The 24,093-nt window shown below is 40.3% G+C and overlaps 1 protein-coding gene across 1 annotated transcript in view; it reads left to right on the top strand.

The window, feature by feature from the left end:
• The window catches only part of LOC132825580 (uncharacterized), a 53,503-nt gene that overhangs the window by 18,283 nt on the left and 11,127 nt on the right, over nt 1–24,093 (top strand). Inside the window, exons 10-15 of the mRNA XM_060840960.1 lie at nt 7,673–7,749; nt 13,042–13,178; nt 15,417–15,583; nt 17,577–17,739; nt 20,417–20,566; nt 23,164–23,324. Of these exons, the coding sequence (XP_060696943.1) occupies nt 7,673–7,749; nt 13,042–13,178; nt 15,417–15,583; nt 17,577–17,739; nt 20,417–20,566; nt 23,164–23,324 (855 nt within the window). The remainder of the gene's footprint in view (nt 1–7,672; nt 7,750–13,041; nt 13,179–15,416; nt 15,584–17,576; nt 17,740–20,416; nt 20,567–23,163; nt 23,325–24,093) is intronic.

Genomic DNA, 24,093 nt, shown 5'->3' with positions numbered 1-24,093 from the left:
TTCGTGGATCTTAGCATGACAATACAATACAGCCTAATAGTGTAATAAAATAGTGCTTTCCCCAATTTTCTCTGAACTAGTTCTTGTAATAAATTTCTCCAAAGCTATATGCAAAATTCCACTGTGACTGAACAATAATTTCAACAAGGTCGCAATTTCTATTTGACTTCAGGTTAAATACCTTTGGTAATGCATTGCAGTTTGTTCTTTATGACCTCGGTGACTCATTTCCAAATAGTCAATAATCCACGTTAAACTTTGTCTCTGTAGAAATTCTCCCTTTAAAGCTAAGTTAGGGAGAGAAGTTAGTAAGTTTTCAGTGGTTGAAGAATTGATAACAAAGGAGCCCAGCTTTAAGATGATTGACAAAAATAGCAGTGGCACTTTAAGCTAGAATCTTTGCCTGATCAAGAGGTAGATATAGATTCCACAGTTAACACAATGGAGAAATAAAGTACAAGGATCTGGGGAAGAGTGCAGGGGAAATTTGAGTACCTGGACTGATTTGGAAAGAGGTGAATCATAATGATCTTTTTCCACCATTCCTGTGAGTCAATCAACTGAAACCAGTTGGGTGATCCAGACACAACAAAGGTACACACTGCCCTATGCTGACATTTAGGACTGTGCCACATTTAGGAAAGAACTAAGCCACAGATTAGTCAATCATAGCCTGATATTGTCACACATTCCAAATCTTATATATAACAGCCTATGTCCCAGGCTTTTCCATCACTTCTCTGGATATGTCCTGAACCATCAGCAATACAGATGTACTAGCATAGACTTACATTCAGGAGGGAGATGCCCTGTGGCAAGGCAGTCAGTCAGTCAAACATGGACAAGGAAACTTCCTGCTGATTACCCTATTGCCCCTTGGCTGATGAATCAGTGCCCGTCCATCTCATGGTCTGAGGATATAAAGAGAACAATTAATCCAGAAAATATTACAACACAGAAAAAGGGCATTCAACTCATCATATGTGCACTAGCTGAATAAACTAGATGCCTTTTGAAACTACAGAGCTCCAGGTACAGATTCATGTTCCTATTAGGTTAGTTGAGGGTTTCTGGCTCAACCATCAAACTTGGCAGTGAATTCCATTTACAACATCTCTGGGTGAAAAGATTTTCCTCATATCCTCTCTAATGTTTCTACCAATCACTTTAATTCTATGTCCCTGATAAGTGACCTCTCCACTCGGATAAAATCACACAACACCAGGTTATAGTCCAACAGGTTTATTTGAAATCGTTAGCTTTCAGAGTGCTGTTCCTTTATCAAGTGATTGTGGAGAATAATATTGTAAGACACAGAATTTATAACAAAAGTATGATGTAACTGAAACTGTATATTGAAAAAGACCCGGATTGTTTGTTAAGTCTCTCATCTTTTAGAATGACCATGTTGGTTTCAGTTCTTTCATGTGTAAATCGCAAAACTTTTTTTAAAAGTTAAATTCGCAAGGGCACTTTGACAATTGGTGTCATGTCGGCCCAGATAAGGTATTGAAGATGTTAAATCCCTGTGAGGCTGTCTGTGCCATAACGGTCAGACTGATTCTCATCTAAAACACGGATTTACAGAATTTTACATGGATTTGGGCAAAAGCCCTTCATCAGGAATAAAGGGTGAAGGTGTTAGCCCCCTGTGTTCTCTGTCTATGCCATGATGTTTAGATTGATTCTAATCTAAAAAGTGAGATAACAGAGTTTTACATGAATTCATGCAGTTTTTGAGCAAAGTACACTGTGTAACTCTGCAAGTACAAATTCACCCTGCAAAATATGTGTGTGCATGTGGGTCTTTGTGTCTGTCTGTGTGTGTGTCTGTCTGGGTTGAGAATTGTGAGTGTGAGAGAAAGTGTATTTGTGTGTGTAGTGAGTGTGGAGTGTCTTAAGTCTGTGAGGGGGTGCACGTGTGAGTGTGGGAGTGTGTGTCTGGGGTGGGGGGTTGCGAGTGTCTGTGAGAGAGAGTGTATATGTGTGTGCATGAGTGTAGAGTGGTCTAAGTCTCTGAGAGGATGCCTGTGTGAGTGTGGGAGTGTGTGTGTCTGTAAGGGTGTGTGTGAGTGTCTGTGTGCGTGTCTGTATATATGTGTGTCCGTGTGTATCTGTGTGTATAGGAATGCGTGTGTGTGTGTGTGTGTGTGTGTGTGTGTGTGTGTGTGTGTGTGTGTGTGTGTGTGTGTGTGTTTATAGTGCAATGGTGGTCACCTATAGTGTGACATGAATCCAAGATCCTGGTTGAGGCCCTCCCTATGGGTATGGAACTTAGTTATCAGCCTCTGCTTGGCCACTTTTCGCTGCTGCCTGTCCTGAAGTCCGCCTTGGAGGATGGTCACCCGAAGGTCCGAGGTCAAATGTCCTGGACCGCTGAAGTGTTCCCCAACTGGGAGGGAACCCTCCTGTCTGTTCATTGCTTGTGTGTGTCTAGTGCAATGGGGACACCTGTAGTGTGACACGAACCCAAGGTCCCTAATGATGCCATCGCCATGGGTACTGACCTTGGCTATCAACCTCTGCTTGGCCACTTTTCATTGTTGCCTGTCCTGAAGTCTGCCTTGGAGGACGGTCATCTGAAGTTCCGAGGTCGAATGTCCTGGACCGCTGAAGTGTTCTCGGACTGGGAGGGAACACTCCTGTCTGTAGATTGTTCTGCAACGTCCATTCATCCGTTGCCTCAGGTCAACCTTGCCTGCAGTGTATGAGATATGATTTGGAGATGTCGTTGTTGGACTGGGGCGTATAAAGTTAAAAAGAAATTATATATTGAAAAATACCTTGATTGTCTGTTGAGTCTTTCATTTGTTTGAATATCATGATAGTTTCACTTCTTTCATGTGTAAATCCCAAAACCTTTTTTTTAAAACATTGCATTCTCAGATTAGCTGTAATAATTGATGTTAGCTAGACAATATGTTGAAGGTGTTAGCCCCCGTGTTCTCTGTCTATGCCATGATGTTTAGATTGATTCTAATCTAAAAAGTGAGATAACAAGAGTTTTATATGAATTCATGCAGTTTTTGAGCAAAGTACAATGTAACCTTGCAAGTACAAATTCACCCCGCAAAATATATGTGTGCATGTGGGTCTTTGTGTCTGTGTGAGTGTGCTTGTCTGGGATGGGGGTTGTGAGGTGAGCGAGAGTGTATTTGTGTATGTAGTGAGTGTGGAGTGTCTTAAGTCTGTGAGGGAGTGCATGTGAGTGTGGGAGCGTGTGTGTGTGTCTGGGGTGGGGGATTGTGAGTGTCTGTGAGAGGGAGTGTATATGTGTGTTTGTGTGTATATAGGACTGTGTGTGTGTGTGTGTGTGTGTATATAGGAGTGTGTGTGTGTGTGTGTGTGTGTGTGTGTGTGTGTGTGTGTGTGTGTGTGTGTGTGTGTGTGTGTGTGTGTGTGTGTAGTGCAAAGGTGGTCATGAACCCAAGGTCCCAGTTGAGGCCCTCCTTATGGGTACGGAACTTAGCTATCAGCCTCTGCTCAGCCACGTTTTGCTGCTGCCTGTCCCGAAGTCCGCCTTGGAGGATGGTCACTCGAAGGTCCGAGGTCAAATGTTCTGGACCACTAAAGTGTTCCCCAACTGGGAGGGAACACTCCTGTCTGTTGATTGTTGTGCAGTGCCCATTCATCCATTGCCATAGGCTTTGCTCGGTTTCCCCAATGTGCCATGCCTCAGGGCATCCTTGCCTGCAACATATAAGATAGACAACATTGGCTGAGTCACATGAGTACCTGCCACATACATGTTGGGAGGTGTCCCCATGTGTAATGGTGGTATCTATGTCCACACTCAGACACGTCTTGCAGTGCCTACCATGACAGGATTGCATGGAGTTGTCTGAAAGCTGGGCAGCTTGCTATGAACAATGATTTGTTTGAGGTTTGGCATTGTTTAAAGGCAAGCAGTGGAGGTGTGGGGATGGTCTTGGTGAGGTGCTGATCCTCACTGATATTGGGTTGCAGGACACAAAGAACTTGGCGCAGTTTTTCAGCCCCTGGGAAGTACTGAACAACGAAGGGTACCCTGGCGGTTGCAGCATATGTCTGTCTCCTGAGGAGGTCATTATGATTCCTTGCTGTGGCGCATTGGAACTAGCAGTCAATGAGTTGAGCATCGTACCCGTTCTTGTGAGGGCATCCCTGAGTACTTCCAGGTGCTCATGACTGCCAGTTCCGATTGCCAGATGAGAGACTTAACAAACAATCTGGGTCTTTTTCAATGTATAATTTCAGTTACATCACACTGTAAATTTTTATTATAAATTCTGTGTCTTACAATCTTATTCTCCACAATCATCTGATGAAGGAGCAGCACTCTGAAAACTAGTGCTTCCAAATAAACCTATTGGACTATAACCTGGTGTTGTGTGATTTTTAATTTTGTACACCTCAGCCCAATACTGGAGTCTCCAAATTATCTCCACTAGGAAAAACAGATCTTCATTATACACTCTCCAAGTCTCATTACATTATACTCTCAATTAAGTCACCCCATAGCCTCTTCTTTTCTAAAGAAAATATCCATTAACTTTCCAATCCAATCAATCTAATTCAGCACCTCAAGTCTGATCCACCTCTTAATATGATTGTGGCTGATGTGATATTCGCACATCCACTTTCCTGCCCATTCCCTGTAACCCTTGATTTCCCGACTGATCAGGAATCTACCTCAGCCTTAAATATACACAAGGACTCTGCCATCCCAGCTGTCTGTGGCAAGGAGTTCCAAAGACTCAGTACCTTCTGAAAGAAGGATATCCCTCACATTACAGTCTTAAATTGGTGCTCCTTTAATCTGAGACTGTCCTCTGGTCCTAGTATCTACCGGAGGACAGACCTAGTCTCTCCCAGCAGGAAACACCTTCCCAGCATTTGCCTTACTACTCCCTTAAGAATCCTATAAGTTACAAACAGATCACCTCTCATTCTTCTAACTGAGTAGAGTCCCAACCTGTTTAGTCTTTGCTCATAAGACAATCCCTCCATGCCAGAGATCATCCTAGATGATATTCTCTGAACTGCCTCGAACAAAAGTATATCGTTCCTTATATAAGTGGATCAAAACTACTCATAGTGCTCCAGATTTGATCTCAGCAGCACCTTGTCCAGTTGCAGTAAGCTTTCTCCTACTCTAATACTCCAACCCTTTTGAAATAAGAGTCAAGAATCCATTAGCCTTACTGGTTACCTGCTGAATATGTGTGCTAGCTTTCTGTGTTTCATATACAAATATCCACAAGTCCCTTAGTGTTGTAGCTTTCTGCTGTTTTTTTCCATTAAACTAATATTCTGTTCTTATGTTCTCCCTTTCAAAACAAGCATCTTTGCATTTTCTTTGATTATACTCCATTTGCCAACTTATTGTCCATCCAATATCCAATGTAAACTGCTTGGATACCTCTTACAACATACCTTTCCAACTATTTTTGTGTCATCTTCAACTTTGGCTGCAGCATCTTTGTTTCCTTCCTCCAAGTCATTAATATATATTGTAAACAGTTGTGGTCCCTGTGGAACCCCACTGTCCCTGGGTCGTCAACCAGAAAAAGAACTCTTTCCCAACTTGCTGTTTCCAGTCTATGAACCAATTCTCTGTCAATGCCAATACACTACCTCCAACACGTGGGCTCTTAACTTTTGCGAAGTACGTTGCTGAACACCTGCTTCCAAGTTGCTGACTGGAACAAAACCTGCATAAAATAACACCATTGGACCCAGCTGAGCAATGAAAATATTGTTGGACACTAAATTCTTGGAATTTGTTACTCTTGCAAACTGATTATTTACTATCTCTGCAATTATCAAAACCATGCTGTTTATAAGCTTTCTCTGTCCTGTCCTGTTTTTCTTACCTTCCTGAATGCCCATGCATGTACTTAGAGTCGTGAAACAATTCCCCTGCATTTTTAACAGTTTGTAAATATACACCATCTGTAATTTACTCTTAAAGGATTATGCCATATGTTTATTGCAGGAACTGGAATCTAAAAAGTCATGGTCTGGGGACTAACCTCAGATTCACCTCAGTAAGGCATCTGAGTAAAATGACAAAGAAGTGAATAAAAAAAAATTAAGTTTACTCCCATTCCTCCTTTGACCATGATATTCATGATGAATACCATTAGGAAGAAGTAATGAGTGTAACAAGGGAATAGAACATGCTTTGGATTGGGACTTCATTGTCAATTATCAAATGAAGCTTAGTAGCATCAAGACTAATCAAGCAGGTTCAGTCCTGGAAGGTATTTCTGCCACATTGGGTCCATAGTAATTGATAAGGAAAATTACTTGACTTCATTCTCAGTCTCACAGATGAATATGTCAGTCACAGTATTGATAGAACTAATCAAGACACAGTCTTTGCGGAGACAAAGTTATTATGAAATAACTTCTCTTTCACACTGAGAATATTCTTCATCATGGTCCACCATCACTACGTTAAGGGGAATAGCCTCAGGCTAAAAGGCAAATAACATTCATGCTACACAGATGTTGGGCACTGGCACTCTTCAACAAGTTAAAGTCTAACCACTCTCCTTGACATTCAATGGCATCACCATCAGTGAATCCCCATCATCAACACTCTAGAGGTTTACAATGTCATCAAAACTTAATTGGTACTGTCACTTCAAATGTAAGTCAGAGGCTGGGAATTCTGTGGCCAATAACTCACCTTTGACTCCTCAAAACCTGTCCATCATCTATAAAGCACAAGTCAGGAATGTGATGGAACACACTGTATTTGCATGAGATCAGTGTATGACAGAGCAAACATAAATATTTACCCTGGCTGGTGAGTGTAAAACTAGGGAACTTAATGTCATAATGAGGGGAATGCAAATGAGAAATAACTTTACTTAGAGGGTGCAAATCTTTGAAATCACCTATTTCAGGCATCTGTGGAAATTCAATCTTTGAACATATTCAAAGATCAGAATCGATATATTTCTGGCAACTAATCTCATCAAGGGATATGGAGTTAGTGCACAAAAATGGCATTGAGCTGGATGATTAGCCATGGTCTTATTGAACGGTGCAGTGGGCTGGACCGGTTGAATCATTTACTTCTATTCTGGTGCTCCAAAGTTCCAACAATACTGAAGAAACTCAACATTATTGAGAACAGTGAGCCTACTTGCTTGCACAGCCTGTTACTGTGCAATTTTCATGAAAATGGGTCAACACCTCTGAGGTGTCATGAACCATAGTCTGACTGATAGAACATTTTGAAAGTTAAATTCCACATGCACCCCATACCAAGCCCTGCTCCTTTACCCACTCCCTATTATTCTTCATTTTCTCCATGCCAAGCTAGGGCACTTTCATTCCTGATGAAGGACTTCTGCCCGAAACATCGAGTTTCCTGTTCCTTGGATGCTGCTTGACCTGCTGTGTTTTTCCAGCACCACACTAATCTAGACTCTGATCTCCAGCATCTGCAGTCCTCAGTTTCGCCTCGAGCACTTCCATGCCCACTCACCCACTATGCTCTCCACATAAAACCAATAAAGTCTGTAGTGACAATAAAATAGTCAAAGTCATTAATAGAAGTTTTTTCAATAAAGGTTTCTATTACACAGGCCTTTTATAATATCAATGACTGAAACTGGAAGCACTTTAAAACATATCTTGTGTGAGTAAACATTGTGCAATCGACTAAATTGATCAGATGTGTAGAGCTATCAATCAAGTGATGTTTTACCTGGGTTGCAGCTGTTTCAAAATGAATATCTGGATCCTGCCAAGGTAAGTCTGTCTGGAGTCGAGGGCTAGAGGGTCATACTGTTTATATCCTAACAGGTCCCAAAGCATTGGGACATCCCTTTTAAGCATCCCTTCTGCAACCAGCTACATCTGAACTCCTTCCAAAGTGGTAATCTTAACTTTGGGAAACACCTGCTTCCAACCTCATGCCAAGAAATTTCCCCACGCCCACTGCCCACTTTAAGGATGAATATCCAGGGCTATGTCACCATCCATTCAATGTTACTCGGGTCAAAGTCCTGGAACTGCCTTCCTAACAACACACTGGGTGTATCTGCAGCACATTGACTGCAGTGGTTCAAGAAGCCGACTCAGCACCTCATTTCCAAGGGCAATTAGATGGGCAATAATTGTGGTAGGTCAGGCAGCATCCAAGGACCAAAAGAGTTGACATTTCAGGTTGGAACTTTAAGTGCTGATGAAAGGTTCTGACCTGAAACATTGACTCCCCTGCTCTTCTGTTGCTGCTTGACTTGCTGTGCTTTTTCCAGCTGCACACTTTAAAACGCTGACTCGATATCACCCAATAATTGTGGCAGTCTTGTTATAACACTGATGTCATGTAAATAAAGAAAAAAATTCTGAACATTCCTCTTTAATTGTTTCTCAAAGATCTCCTTTATATAGAGTCATAGAGATGTACAGCATGGAAACAGACCCTTCGGTCCAACCCGTCCATGCCAACCAGATATCCCAACCCAATCTAGTCCCACCTGCCAGCATCTGGCCCATATCCCTCCAAACTCTTCCTTTTCATATACCCATCCAAATGCCTCTTAAATGTTACAATTGTACCAGCCTCCACCACTTCCTCTGGCAGCTCATTCCATACCCGTACCACTCTCAATGTGAAAAATTTGCCCCTTAGGACTCTTCTTTATCTTTTCCTTCTCACCCTTAACCATGCCCTCTAGTTCTGGACTCCCCCACCCCAGGGAAAAGACTTTGCCTATTTATCCTATCCATGCCCCTCATAATTTTGTAGACCTCTATAAGGTCACCCCTCAGCCTCCGATGCTCCAGGGAAAAAAGCCCCAGCCTGTTCAGCCTCTCCCTATAGCTCAAATCCTCCAACTCTGGCAACATATAGTGATGAATTGCAAAAGATACTATAGTTCTATTGGTTGGCTCATCTCAGAAGTCATCCAAGATAATTCCCACTTTCCAGCATGGTAAAACATGCTTAGATAATGATTCAGAGTGATAAAACGAAAATATAGGAACAAGAAGAAGTTATTTTATCTAACAGTGAATGAAATCATGAAAGGTTATCCACTTTGGTTATACATTCCTGCCCCATCTTTGCTTCCTTCATTGTTATTGTTATAGCCATTTATTTTAAGGTAAACCCACTGTTTCTCATGAATGGATATACAAAGGTGAGTGCAAGATAGGCATCTCGAAGTTCAAGGCTTCCTTCATCAACCTTGGCTCTTGATACTTAGTGTTAACCTCGAAAGTTTGTTCGAATGCATAACCAGTTGTCAGTGTAATTGCATGGGGATAAGCACCTCACCTGACTGAATTAAGATAAGGAATAAGGCGTATTGATATTTTAATATACAACATATAACAATCTGGAAAATACTGATCCAGGAAAGCTACTGTTAACATTTTTAAAAGTATAGATTTTCCCTTATTTTAGACAAAAATACATGATATTTAAATACGTAGTGCAGGGAAATATGTGCACGTGACAGTAAAGGCAATTCAATTCAAAACATGATTATCTATTAGTAAATATTTACTTAAAATTTCAACACTTTCATTGATTGAAATCTTGCCAATAAACATGACTTGCATTTGACATTGATTACCCAGGAGTTTAGTGATTAATCTAAATACGTGATAATGTGCCAGTTAACTTTCACCCAATTTTCAATAAATGTAAATGATTATCCCATCTTGTACTTTTGTAATGTGCCAAGTGTTGGAAAATGTTAGGAAGACAAATAATGCCAGAAATTTGGAAGGGCAATGAATTAGGTTAACCCATATGTTATTATTTTCAGGTTGCAAATGAACTTTATTCCATTTATTTTCTTACCTTTTTTTATTTTCTGCATAACTGCACCTCTTTTACAAAATAAAATAGATGAAGATGAGAAGGACAGCTCTGCCCATATTAATCCAACCAACTGAGAAGTATGGCTCACAAGTTTATCTTTGTGAAATTTGCACATTTTTCCCATGTCTGTTTGGGTTTCCTCTGCGTGCTCCGGTTTCCTCCCACAGTCCAAGGATGTGCAGGTTAGGTGAATTATCCATGCTAAATTGCCCATAGTGTTTCAGGGATGTGTATGTTAGGTGCATTGGTCAGGGGTAAATATAGACTAATAAGTTAGGGAATGGATTACTCTTCCGAGGGTCGGTTGGACGTGTTGGGCCAAAATAGCCTGTTTTCACACTGTAGGAATTCTCTGATAGATGGGATAGGTCTGGATGGAAATGGAGCAAATTCAGGCAAAAAGGACTAGATTAATTACGAAAACTGGGCAGCATTGGCAAGGTAGGCCAAAGCATCTGTTTCCACGCTGTAAACCTCTTGCGACTCTACGGTTTTACTGAAAAGCAATGTCCTCAATATATTCTCAAAGAAGTCAGTGATGCAGGGAAACCATGTTCCACCGCAGTTATGGAGTACTGACAATGATAGGTACCTGGCAATTCAAACAAGTTGGGCTTTATACTATCTAGAGGAGAAGAAGGGTTGGGAAGGTGGGGGTGGATACACAGGCTTAAAAAGAAAAAAGGAATTGGCTACATTGCAGGGCAATAACTTTGATAATGATACCCAGAGTTGGATAGGAAGGGGCAGAGTGCACAAAAATAAGAAAAGAGAAGCAAATAGGGTCAAAGGAGAAAAAATGGTCTAAAGGCAAAATTAATGGCTCTTAACTGTATGTTATATTTGGAACAAAATAAATTAATTTAAGGGCACAAATTGAGGCCAACAGGTGTGACCTACCAGCCATTATGGAGACATAGTTACATGGAATTCAAAGTTGGGATCTGAATATTCAAGAGTATGTGATTTTTCAAGCGGGCTAGTAGGAAGTGAATGATGGGGTACATTTGTGTGAGATGGCATAAAAATGTTGGCAAGAAATGATCTTGAATTGATTCCGGTAAGAAATATAAAGGGGGAAAAGACACTTGTGGGGGTAGTGTATAGGTCCCTAAGAAAAGAAGAGATAATAAATAGACCATAAGAAACTACAGAAGGTTGTGTGCACAATCCAGACCATTACAGAGGCCGACCTCCTATCCATGGACTCCATTTAGACTTCTTATTGCCGGGGAAAGGTTGTCAACATTATCTATGACCCATCCCATCCCATCCCAACAATACTCTCTTCCAACCTTTCCCATCAGGCAGAAGATACAGATGTTTGAACACATGGACCGATAGGTTCAAGAACAACTTCTTCCCTGCTGTTATTAGACTGCTGAATTGACCTAGTTTCAAATAATGTTGGATTTGTTAATGTTGATCTTGCTTTGTGCATCACCTGTGCAGCTGTAACCATGTACGCCTCACCCTAAGCACCCTTTGATCTGTAAGTCTTTGTTTGCCATGATCTGCCTGCACTGCTCATGAAATAAAACTTTACATTGTGCAAGGTTTGTGAAGGTTTGTAGCTCAGGTTGAGGTTTAGGGTGTAGCTTTGCTCGCTGTAGGTTTGATATCCAGACATGCCAGAGAATTCCTAGAGGCCTGGCACTCCAACCACAACGCCATAAACAAATACATAGATCTAGATACCATCTATCAACCCCTCAGAAAATGAACAGGAAATGACATCACCACAAACCCCAGGAATCTCATCAGGACAAACATATAAATAGGAAGCAGGAGACAACAGCTTTGCTTTACTTGGAGATCGCCACTGATGATGTTACCTAGCAAGGTAATGAAACGTCTGGATATCAAACCTACAGCTCAGCGAGCAAAGTTATACCCCAAATTTTACACTGTATTTAGCCACATGTGACAGCAATAAATCAAATCAATGAGCGAATGTAAAAAAAGACAGCACATGAATCATGTATCATTTTAATCTTCATGGGGGTTGGGAAAATCAACTTGGCAAAGATTGGCATGAGGAAGAATTTATATTGTATTTGGAGCAGTCCCCTAGAACAATAAGTAAGTCCATCCAGTGACTGGTTTACTTTGGATCTGGTAATGAGTAATGAAGCAGGTTTGGTAATGATCTCACTGTAAAAGTACCTAAAGGGAACAATGACCATAATATGTTAGAATTTAGCATTCAGATTAAGAGTGAGAAACTGGGGCCTGAAACAGCAGTGCTCAACATAAATAAGGCAACTACAAAGGAATATTAGCTGGATTAGACTGAGAAGACCTTAACAGAAATGATGGTTGATGAACAATAGCAGAACTTTAAGAAAATAATTCATGAATCACACAAAGACATATCCCAGTGAGGAATAAGGATTGATGGAAGGGTACAAACTGATCATTGTTAACCAAGGGCATTAAGGATAGTATCAATTTAAAATAAAAAAAACATACAATATGGCAAAGATTAGTGGTAACCCAGAGAATTAGGGAGGTTTTAAAATCCAAGGAAAGATAACAAAAAATAATGAGGCTGAAAATAAGCTGTGAGGTCAAACTAGCAAATTATATAATGACATACAATTAGAACATCTTTAAATACATGCAAACGGATAGATACCAAAATGATTATAGTTCCCTTAGAAAATGAGGCCAGGGAAATAATAATGGGGAACTAGGCAAATATAGAGGAGTTGAATAAATACTTTGCATCAAGTATGGCATGGTGGCTCAGTGGTTAGCACTGCTGCCTCGCAGTGCTAGGGACCCAGGTTCAATTCTAGCCTTGGGCGACTGTCTGTGTGGAGTTTGCACATTCTCTCTATGTTTGCATGGGTTTCCTCCCACAATCCAAAGATGTGCAGGTTAGGTGAATTGGCCTTGTAAATTACCCATAGGTTCAGGGATGTGTAGGTTAGATGTAAAGTAATGGAGAATGGGTTTGGGTAGGATGCTCTTTGGAGGGTTGATGTTGACTTGAAGGGCTGAAGAGCCTGTTTCCACACTGTAGGGATTCTATGAATTTGATCTTCAGAGTATAAAACCTTAATAAAATTACTAATTCATTAAGAAGCTCAAGCAAATGGGAGGCAACAAATACAATATCTGTCACTAGGGGAAAAATATATTAGGGAAACCAACATGCTAAAAGCTGATATATCCTCTGGCCATGATTGTGTATATTCTAGGATTTCAAAAGAAGTCACTACTATGACATTTGATGCACTGGTTGTAATTTTTCAAGTGTTCTTTGATGCTGGAAAAATGCTGGTGAATTTAAAAACTGACAATGTGAAGCAATTATTCAAAAAGAGCCAAAATTCAGGTAACTATAGGTGAGTTAGCTTGACATCTGTCATTGTGAAAGGATGCATAAAATCAGCATTGCTTCATGAAGGTAAAACCATGCCAGACAAATCCAGTCAAGTTTTTTTGAGTAAGTAACAAGGAGAGGTGAACCAGTAGAGGTAATGCATTTGGATTTCCAAAAAGCATTCAACAATGCACTGCACATGAATCTGCTTAATAAGAGCTCACAGTATTTGGTAGTGTATCAGCATGGATAGAGAATTGATTATTAGAAGATAGCAAGTTGGGATAAAGGGGGAATTTTCAGGACAGCAACTTGTGGAGTGCCACAGGAATCAGTGTTGTTGCTGCAAATATTTATGAAAATATGAATGATTCAGATGAGGGAAGTGAATGTACTACAGACCGTTCTGCTATATCACAACAATTGCATTCCTCTGCAACCTCACATTATAGAAAACACGCTATGGAAAAGCTGCTATTGAAAATTGCACTGTAGAATCGCTATACCTGTTCAGTAGAAAGATTGCGTTATCCAAACAATGTCCACAATTCGTCAATTGCGTTATAGCCAATTTGCGCTGATGAAATGTGCGTTATAGCAGAACGACTTGTATTACCCAATTTTTGGTTGACACAAAGGTGGTGGCAAGGCAAGCAGTGAGGATGGTAAAATATTTCCAAGGAGGAATATAGATAGGTCAATATTTTGGATTTAATTGCTGCGGTGCCTGAAATCTTGCTTCTTTTTCTTTATTTTTCTTTGTTAAGAGCTGTGAATTGTGAGCGAAAAGCTGAAAGTGACTTTGAGATATGAGCAGCAGCTTAGACTAGAAGACCGTGTGATTTAGGAGCATGATTAGGACATTCAGCCCACTGATTCTGTTCCACCATTCGATCATGGCGGGTTATATTTCTCAACCCCGTTCTCCTGCTTTCTTCATGTAACCCTTGATCCCCTTACTAATCAAGACCCTATATCTCTGCCTTAAATACACTCAATGACTTGACCTCCATAGGCTTCTATCGCAATGAGTTCCACAGACTAACCACCTTCTGGCTGAAGGAATTCCTCCTCATCTCAGTTCTAAAGGCATCCCTTCACTCTGAGTCTGTGCCCTCAGGTCCGAGTCTCTCCTAATACTGGAAACATCTTCTCCACGTTCCCTCTACCCGCCTCTCATTCTGTAAGCTTCAAACAGATCCCCGTCTCATCCTTCTAAATTCATTGAGTACAGCTCCAACCCTCACACCACGGGCCTGCCCTTACCACTGTGCCCCTATCACCACTCTTGGTGTTAACCTGTATCCCACTAAAGCTGTGACCTCAGCCTCTGCCTACTTCTTTAACACTGCCATCAGATAGTATACGTGTTGATAATGATATTGCTATGCGCATAATGCAGTAATGTTGTCAGTGTATTCATAAACACTCTGTGTCTCCTGTTGTGGCCAGGTGAGGTCACAGGATATGTCTACAGTCATGTTGCATTTTTCTAAAAAACATTCATTCCCATATATGTAGCACCATCCCATGTATATAGCACCAACCCATGTATATAGCACTTTCCCATGTATATAGCACCATCCCATGCATATGGCACCTTCCCACTTATATAGTACTGTCCCATGTGTAGAGCACTGTCCCCTGTATATATCACCTTCCCATGTAAGGCACCTTCTCATGAATATAGTACTGTCCCATGTATATAGCACCATTCTATGAGCATAGCACCCTCTCAAGTATATGGCACCTTCTCATGTGTACTTAGCATCTTGCATGATCTCAGAAACCAGCTGCAGCCAATGAAACACTTTTTGAAGAATAGTCACTATTGCAATGCAGCAATCACAATGGACCAATTGTGCACAGTCAATCCCCACAAACAGTAATATTTCAATATAACACATTGAAGGTGTTGAGAATAATCCCAGTCTCTTGGGTTCTATATAATTGGCATTAAACCGAATATCAGTGCAGAACAGTACAAGCTAAAAGGCAAAATGCCGTTGGTGAATAAATAGACTGTCACTGGTCTGCAAACTGGCTTCCAAAGTTGAGAGTCAGTCCGTTTGGACTGCCAGTTAATATTTACTTAGAGGTATTTATTATCTGTCTAAATGTAACATCTTTTAATTTTTGAAAATCCTTTCCAGCCAAAGGTCCTACTCAACCTTTCTCCTTTGTTTCTTGCTCTTGGAATGGAAGCTTAGTACACCATGTCTTTCCTGAATGTCTTTGCTGGTGACACAGTATCCTTAGTCCTTTTTTTAATTTTGATTGGAATTGGTCTATTGTATTTATATAGTGGGAACAAACCCTCAGCTGCTTTCCAGCTTCCCCCATGTCCAACTCCTTTACCATTGATCGGGAACCTGCATATGCTGGACCTGAAAATGCTCTACAAAAACCTGATGGAGGTCAGATAAGTTTATCTTCATTAAATTTTCTTGTGTCAATGTAATCAAGAAATGGTGGAAAAAATAAGCCTGTGACAAGAAAAGACCTGATTGCCTCTCCTGAATAATGTTGTGTTGTTAGTGCTTTTTACAGTAGAATCGCCATGATATTATTAAGGTTCATCATTCTTAATATTTGGATTGCGTTGCTGTGCATCTTGTTCGTATAAAACAGAGATAGATCTGAATTCAGTTGATTTACATGATTTAAAATATCTTAGAAATTTACAAAACTTTCAATATACATGTAATTCCAGTTAGAATTTTATCCCTCAGTCTTGAGTCAGTCACTTGACTCACTCTGCCATAGACACTAAAGAAATCAAACTCTATACAAGGGTTAGTGTTCAGACAAGCTACACTCAACACCACAGTGGGAGAAAGAGAACAATAGTTTCATGTCGAAAGAAATCTGAATAAAGAAAGTCCAACTCTGTTACTAATACTTAATTTATCTGTTAATCAAAAGCATGTTATCATATTTGGTCAACGTGTAGACTCAATGCATAAATAAAGGTCAAGCATTGCTGGAACAAAGTTCAGATTCTGTGATGACATCAGGTGATCACAGCACAAACATTGGAGAACTTTCTGACTAGGGTGTTTTGAGAGGTTAGTACTTGGAAGCAAACTTTTGCAGATGATTTTGTACAGGAATAGGATTAGGGAATTCAGCTCCTTGAATCTGTTCTGCTATGGGATATTTACAATAACCTGAGAAGACAGACAAACAGAGCTGCAGTTTAAAAATGCATCCTAATTATGGCACCCACAACAATGTCACTCTTCCTTGGTACTGTACTGCTCATGTTATGTGACCAGCTTATGGTTCTTGGTACAGTTTGTGGTCATTAATTTCTGCCTTCAACTTCAACTCTATGCTACTTTCTCCCCACCCCCACCCTCCTCTCATTTATCTCTCCACCCTTCAGACACTCTGCCTGTATCCCTGATGAAGGCATTTTACGTCGATTTTACTGCTCCTCAGATGCTGCCTGAATTGCTGTGCTTTTCCAGCACCTCTAATCCAGAAAATGCCTTCAACTACTGCCTTTTCTACTTTACCTTAATGAATCATGTAAGAGAAGGCTGAGCATGGGAGCCAATGGATTCTTTAAAATTATGAAATGTTTTAACAGGGTAGACACAAGGAGAATATTTCTACCTGTGGGAAGAAGAACCAATCTAAAGGTCATTAATGAAATATGATCACCAACTAATGTAACCAGCAATTCCATCAAACCTTCTTTGCCCACAGTGTGATGAGAATATGGAACTTATTACTAGAGGGATTGATTGAAGTGAACAGCATTGCTGCATTTAAGGAGAAGCTTGATATGCCTATGTAGTAGAAAGGAATAGTGGGGCATGCTGATAAAGAATTAAAAGAGGAAAGCAAGAAAAGACTTTAGTGAAGTATCAACACCGGGCTGGATGCCTATTTCTGCACTGAATATCCTATAAAGTCCATGTAATGTAGTGCTAACTCCATTTATACAATCACTATCTGTTCAGTTTCGAGATTTAACCTAGTAACCGATAGCCATAACACATTTTATATGTGCTCAAATCAACAAAACATTTCCTCATGATGGACTATGCAATGTTATTGCTTTCTATTAGTAGATAACTAATTGAAACGTTCTTCATGGCTTCTGTGTAACTTTCTTTCTAGAAATCTTAGTAACACATTGCAGGAACCTTTGAATAAATGCTGAAATCTTGAGGGTAAAACCGGGCAGGCGTATTAATACAAAACACGAAATGTTGTATTTGCTGACTGGTATCTGGGTCTATATTCGCTTCTACTCAAATCAGACCATAGTGGGGTGATGAAAGGGAAATGGATCCAATACATCTTCTTTCAGTCCCCACCTGTATCCAATTTCACCTCCTCCTCTTCCACCCTCACCTGCTTTATTGTATTGACATGATTATTTTGGCTTAATTTCAGCTATCAGAGAAATATGGATCTGTGTTTACCATTCAGCTGGGACTGGAAAAGATAGTGGTGCTCACAGGGTACGAAACAGTGAAGGAAGCTCTCGTGGATCATGCAGACACATTTGCAGAGAGAGCAAAGATCCCAGTGCTGGAAATGCAGGCAAATGGCTATGGTAATTGGCAGTTCTTCTTTTTCTTATTGCGGGCCAACATATCCAAAAGGCCTGCAAACCAAGGCATTATTTGGTCTTGTTTCAGATTGATCATTTTGAGTTATGTAACCGTACTTTTATTTCTTTTTTTTTAATGAATGTAAAGTAGTTGTGGCAAGGCCCTGCTAAATTTGTCTCATGGTGAGAACGGGCAACAAGGAAGAAATTAGTGCCCTGACTGATGAGCTGCATATAGGTATGAGCTTAGGAAGACAGGATAGGAAGGTATTGGTCAAGGCAGATTTTAGCTGAAAGTCTGAAATCGTGTTGAAACTGTGAGGGAACTGCGACTCATTGTCTCTGTGACCATAAAGATAAGGGAGTTGGAGATAAGACTCCAGACAACACTGTTCTCTCTCCTATCCACCCAACTTTGCATTTCATCAAACATTTCCTTGAAGAGAGAGAGAGAGAGAGAGAGAAGAGCAAATACCCCTGGCAAGGACCTCAAATAGGACATGATGCAATTATAACCCAGTTACATGAGTTAAAGCCAGGTATTGTCTATTGTGGCAAAGTCATAACAAGTAGAGAGATATAAAGGAAAGATTCAGGGCTGCACAATGGCTCATTGGTTAGCACCGCTGCCTCGCATCACCAGGGACCTGGGTTTGATTCCAGCCTCAGCTGACTGTCTGTGTGGAGTTTGTACGTTCTCCCCGTGCCTGCGTGGGTTTCTTCTGCGTGCTCTAGTTTCCTCCCACAATCCAAAGATATGCAGGTTAGGTGGATTGGCTATGCTAAATTGCCCATAGTGTTCAAGGATGTGTATTAGTCAGGGTTAAGTATAGAGTAATAGGGTAGGGGAATGGGTCTGGGTGGGTTACTCTTTGGAGAGTTGGTTGGGCCAAATGGCCTGTTTCCACACTGTAGGGAATCTAATCTAAACTTTGTGAACAATTCCTTACTGAAGTCAGGTAGAGCACTTTGGTCATGTGCTCCAGAGGTACACAGGAGATGTGTTGTTGGATTTGTCATCTCAGGCTGATCCAGGCCCATCAGATTTCTAAGCAACCAGCATCACAGCGAGGATGTACTACTACTTAGTAAATAAAGAAAATGGAAGTGGAAGTGTACTCAAGTTGTTGTGTGCCATTGGCAGCTGATTGATAACATTTGGACCCAATAAGGGATTTTTAATTATGAATCATTGATATCGTATTTATTTGTTAATGTGACAAAAAAAATGATCACAAGGTTGGAAATACACCTACAAAAGTGAATTTAGGGTCCATTAAAAAATGCTGGATCAGTGAGCTGGTTAGTGCAGGGTTGGCAGCACTGTGAGAAGGCTCATTCATTCAAAAGGATGTTACTATTTCTGAAAGAAGCTAGAGCATCTGAAAATACAAACACGAAGCATGAGTAAACTGTTTGTTCCTTGGAGCCTGCTCCGCCAATCTTTAAGATCATGGCCGATCTGACTGTAACTTCAAATCCATATTCCGTTTACTTCCACATTCTATTAGCTTTCCAATTTCCTTGCTGCATCTGCAAATTAATCTTTTGCACTTCATGCACTAGGGTACCCAATTCCCTCTATATCTCTGAACATTGCAGTCTCTCACCATTTGCATATGAATTCATGCAGTTTTTGAGCAAAATACAATGTAACCCTGCAAAAACAAATTCACCCCATAAAATATATGTGTGCATGAGGGTCTTTGTGTCTGTCTGTGTGTGTCTGTCTGGGTTGGGGGTTGTGAGTGTGAGAGAGAGTGTATATGTGTGTGTAGTGAGTGTAGAGCATCTTAAGTCTGTGAGGGGGTGCCCATGTGAGTGTGGAAGTGTGTGTGCATGTCTGGGGTGGGGGGTTGTGAGTGACAGTGTATATGTGGGCACATGAGTGTAGAGTGGTCTAAGTCTCTGAGAGGATGCCTGTGCGAGTGTGGGAGTGTGTGTGTCTGTAAGGGTGTGTGTGAGTGTCTGTGTCAATTAATGAGAGCTGACCTCAATGGGGCAGGAACAGAGCTCAGCAAAATTGACCGGAAGATAGGATGTGTGGGAAAGGCAGTAACAGAACAATGAGCTACCTTTAACCAACAGATAGCTTGAGGCATACTCCCTCAAATGGGAAAGGTAGGACGGATGAATCCAGCATTCGCTGGATGACAAAGGGGATAGAAATTAACTTTAGAAAGAAAAAGTGTGTTTATGACAAGTGTAGGGCAGAAAATATATTAAGAACTGAGAGAAATACTAAGAGGGGATTTACACATGGAGGCTGGGGGCATTGCTGGGGGAAAATGAACAAGAAAATGAGAGTTATAGATTTAAAGCGATATGCAAATAAAGAAAAGGTGACAGGAGAAAAATATTTTCACACAGTAAGCAGTTAGAGAATGGAATGTGTGCCTGGAAATGTGTTGCGGGCAGGTTTAGTTGAGGCATTCAAGATGACATTGGATAAATATTTGGAATGAAATAGTGTACATACATATGGGAGAAAGAATGAGATTGACGCAAGTAACGATGCTCACTTGAAGAGCTGTTGCAGGCACAAAGAGCAGAATGGCATCCTGTACTGTAACAATTCTGTGATTCTATGATGGCATAAAACCCAGATGTTTATTTCTACCCCAATGTTTATTTCCTGAAATCACTGTAAACAAAGTAAGTTATCTTCTGTACATTCCAGGTATTTCCTTTGGACATGGGGAATCATGGAAACAGATGCGACGATTTGCTCTAATGACCCTACGTAATTTTGGAATGGGAAAGAAGACAATTGAAGATACAGTTACCGAGGAAGCTAGGTTTCTGGTACAAGAAATCCAATCTCATGAAGGTTAGAGTTTAGTTCCATAATTATATGCCAGTGATTTGTTGGTATGCAACCTGTTCACTTTACTCCTGCAGAAATATTTAATGTTCTTTTATGTTTGGGTTTTACTTCAGCTTGTTAACATTCAGGCACAATGGAATGTCTGCCTGGTGGATAAAACCATTGTCAGATACGGTACGGCCTGTTAAATCTTTCTAGCACGTTGGATATTGAACTGATATATATGATTTGCTCGTCATTGTGTCTGAACCCAATTCTGTTCACCTAGTACCTATCCAAGCACACTTCCAGAGAGAAGTAAAAAGGTAGTTCCACTGGTGGCAGAGACCAGAATTGGGACCAGAAATATTAGATACTTACAAATAAATCTGTTATGGAATTCAAGCGAAACATCTTCACACATTGAGAGGTGAGAGTGTGAAATTCGCTAGCACAAGAACTGGTTGATGTGAGAGCACGGATGCTCAAGGACTGGTTGGCATGAGTAGCACAGGTGCCATTAATAGGAAGGTACATGAATGCAAGACAGAGTAATGTAATAAGGATATGTAAAAGGCTATAAGAAGGGGGACATAAAATTGGCACAGGTCAGTTTCTGTGCTGTAGATGTGTCTGCAACAGCTCTTCAAGTGAGCATCGTTACCTGCCGTAGATGTTTTGCGTAATTCAGGAAGGTTATCGGTAACTGGAGCCCTGGCTGATTATTTGCATAAATTGCAAACAGTTTAAGTCCAGCACCAATCACTGAATCATACCACACATGACATATTGCCAAACAGAAAGGGATTAATATTTTGCCTACTTTGTTTCCTAATGGCCAGCCAATCTTCTATCCATGACAATATGCTACTTCTACAGCAGGAACTTTTGTTTTTCACAAATAACTTCGATGGGGCACATTATCAAATGCCATCTAGAATTAGGAATCATAAACATAAAATAGTCACTGTTAAATCCAGTAGGGAATTCAGGAGAAAATACCTCCCCAGGAATTAGTGAGACGTAGTTGCAAACAGTTGAAATGACTATAGATGCAGTTATGGTTTAGCTGATAAAGACCTAAAGAAGAAAAGAATGGAAAGGTAATCTGATAGGCTTAGGCAAACAAAACGATATAATCACTGTACAGATCAAGTAGTGAATGGCCTGCTTTTGTTGTGTGCATTCTGCTGTATAATTTTAAGTAAGTTGCTATGTTAGGGCAACTACAAATGAAGGACGCAATTAACGTGCGCTCAATTCAACACAACACTTCATGATGCAACTTGTCCGGTTAACACTTTCAGTTGGTGCAGAACTGGTTGGAAAGTTACTCAGTGCTGTGGACTTGCCTGGAAATTTTACAGAAAGCTTGGATTAAAATGTTGGGAAAACGTTTAGGAAACAGTAATTATTGTTTCATAAAGTTTGGGATGGTGGTGGAGAATGCCATGCAACAATCCAAAGGAAGAAAAATCAATTGATGGAGAAAACTGACTTAAATGGGGCAAAAACAGAGATTGCCTAGGTTAAGAAATTGGCAGGTATTTTCCCTCAAATGGGAAAAGTAAGAGAAACAAATTTAGTGTTCTCTGGATGGAAAAGGAATTAGAAATGAACTTGAGAAAGAAAAAGTGTACGAGTTTATGACAAGTGTACGTCAGTGAATGCATTGACAGTGAAGAGGAATACTGAAGGCCAAGGAGGAGATTTCCCCTGCCTTACTTAGGATTGCTGCCAGGAAGTTTATCACCTTTAAATCTATATCAAGGAAGATATGGGGAGGTTTTCCCAGTGTTGCAATCTAACTTTGGAACAGATGCTGTGATGATTACTTCATAGCTGCTTTTAGATGATGAGAAAGTTGTCAGACGTGATTTCCCTTTCATGAAGACTCTATTTGATTATATGCTGGAAATATCTATGTTCTGCTATTACATCCTTTATAGACATTTTCCCAATAACTGATATTAAATAAACAGGCCTACAGTTATCTGTTCTTTTACAATCTCGTTCCCATTTTCAATAAGGGTATAAATATGGCAATTTTCAAATTGCCTAGTACTTTTCCAGGATTCTTTGAAGGCTACTATCAATGCATTCATTATTCAACAACACAACATGGCAGATCATTATGTACAAGCTGATCCTGAGTTATGAATGGGTTCCATTTTTGTGTCCATTCTCAAGTCAATTTGTATGCAAGTCAAAATACAATGCAAGACAATATAAAACCGTTCAAAAGTCCAGAAAATGTTTGTATGTCAGATATATGAAATTAAACTTCTTTATAAATTTCTTGTAAAAACAATCATTCGTAAGTCAGATGTTCATTAATCAGGGACCCCCTGTACTTGCAAGGCTGTAAAGTGCTCAGGAATGCGCTGACTTGTGAAGGTTGTAATCGATATCCAGGTCTCCCTTTAATGTTTTACTCTGTTCTGGAAAAGACCGTCAAAAGCCCCAGAAATGGAACCTTCCTGGTCTATATGACTCACAAACTGAGCCATCAGTCGAGCTGAACATGTGACAAATTTAAAGCATCAGACAGAATTAAAATGAATCACATTTTTCTTTTCAAATTAACATTAAACTGCATGTTGATCTGCTTTTGTTGGCAGGTCGACCCTTTGATACAGCTGTGCCTGTCACCTCTGCCATGGCTAACATCATCTGCTGGATAGTTTTTGGTGAACGGTTTGACTACAAGGACAAAACATTTTGTACCATAACAAAGCTGATACGTGAAAACTTTAATCTACTTGGAACTTCTACAGTCCAGGTATATGATCAATATTACATAAATAGTGATATATTTCAGGAGGAAGAATGAGGAAAAGCCGTATTCAATAATGTATAAAATTCTAAAGAGGGTTCAGGAACAGAGACCTGGGGTATGCGAGGGCAAATTGTTACAGATTCAAAATAGTCCATGAGACATACAGATCTTGGGTTTTAAAGATACAGGGTAGCGTATAACAGCGAAGAACTTATGGCAAATTTTTAGTTCAGCCTCAATCAATTGCTGTATCTGATTTCTTGCACCACACTTTAGGAAGGAACTGAAGATGGTGCAGAAACGATTTTTGAGAATGGTTCTGAGAGTGATGGTCCTTAGTTTTGAGGGTAGGTTTACAAAACTCGGGCTGTTCTCTTTAAAGAAGTGAAGTCTTAGAACAGAAATATAAAAAAAATAATATTATAAAATATAATTATGCAGGGCCTGGACAGAAGATAGAGGGTCAAAATGGCTTCCATTGATGGAAAGGACAAGCACAGCAACAATTTACCAATGCTCCTCAGAAACTCCTTCCGAATCTGCAAACTCTACCATTTCAAAGACAAGGGCAGCAGATACACAAGGACATCACAACCACTCCAAATCATTTACCAACCTGACTTGGCAATCTATTGCTGTTCCTCCATTGTCACTGGTTCAAAAGCCCTAACAGCACAGTGGTCTTGCCTACAGCAGGTGGCCTGCAGCAGTTCAATGAATATAGGCCTCATTGTGGTGCCCCTATCCCTTGAATGAATAAAAATAAATTCCA

This window comes from Hemiscyllium ocellatum, chromosome 20 (genome assembly GCF_020745735.1).
Source record: "Hemiscyllium ocellatum isolate sHemOce1 chromosome 20, sHemOce1.pat.X.cur, whole genome shotgun sequence".
NCBI lineage: Eukaryota > Metazoa > Chordata > Chondrichthyes > Orectolobiformes > Hemiscylliidae > Hemiscyllium > Hemiscyllium ocellatum.
This window is presented reverse-complemented; position numbering and strand designations above follow the sequence as displayed.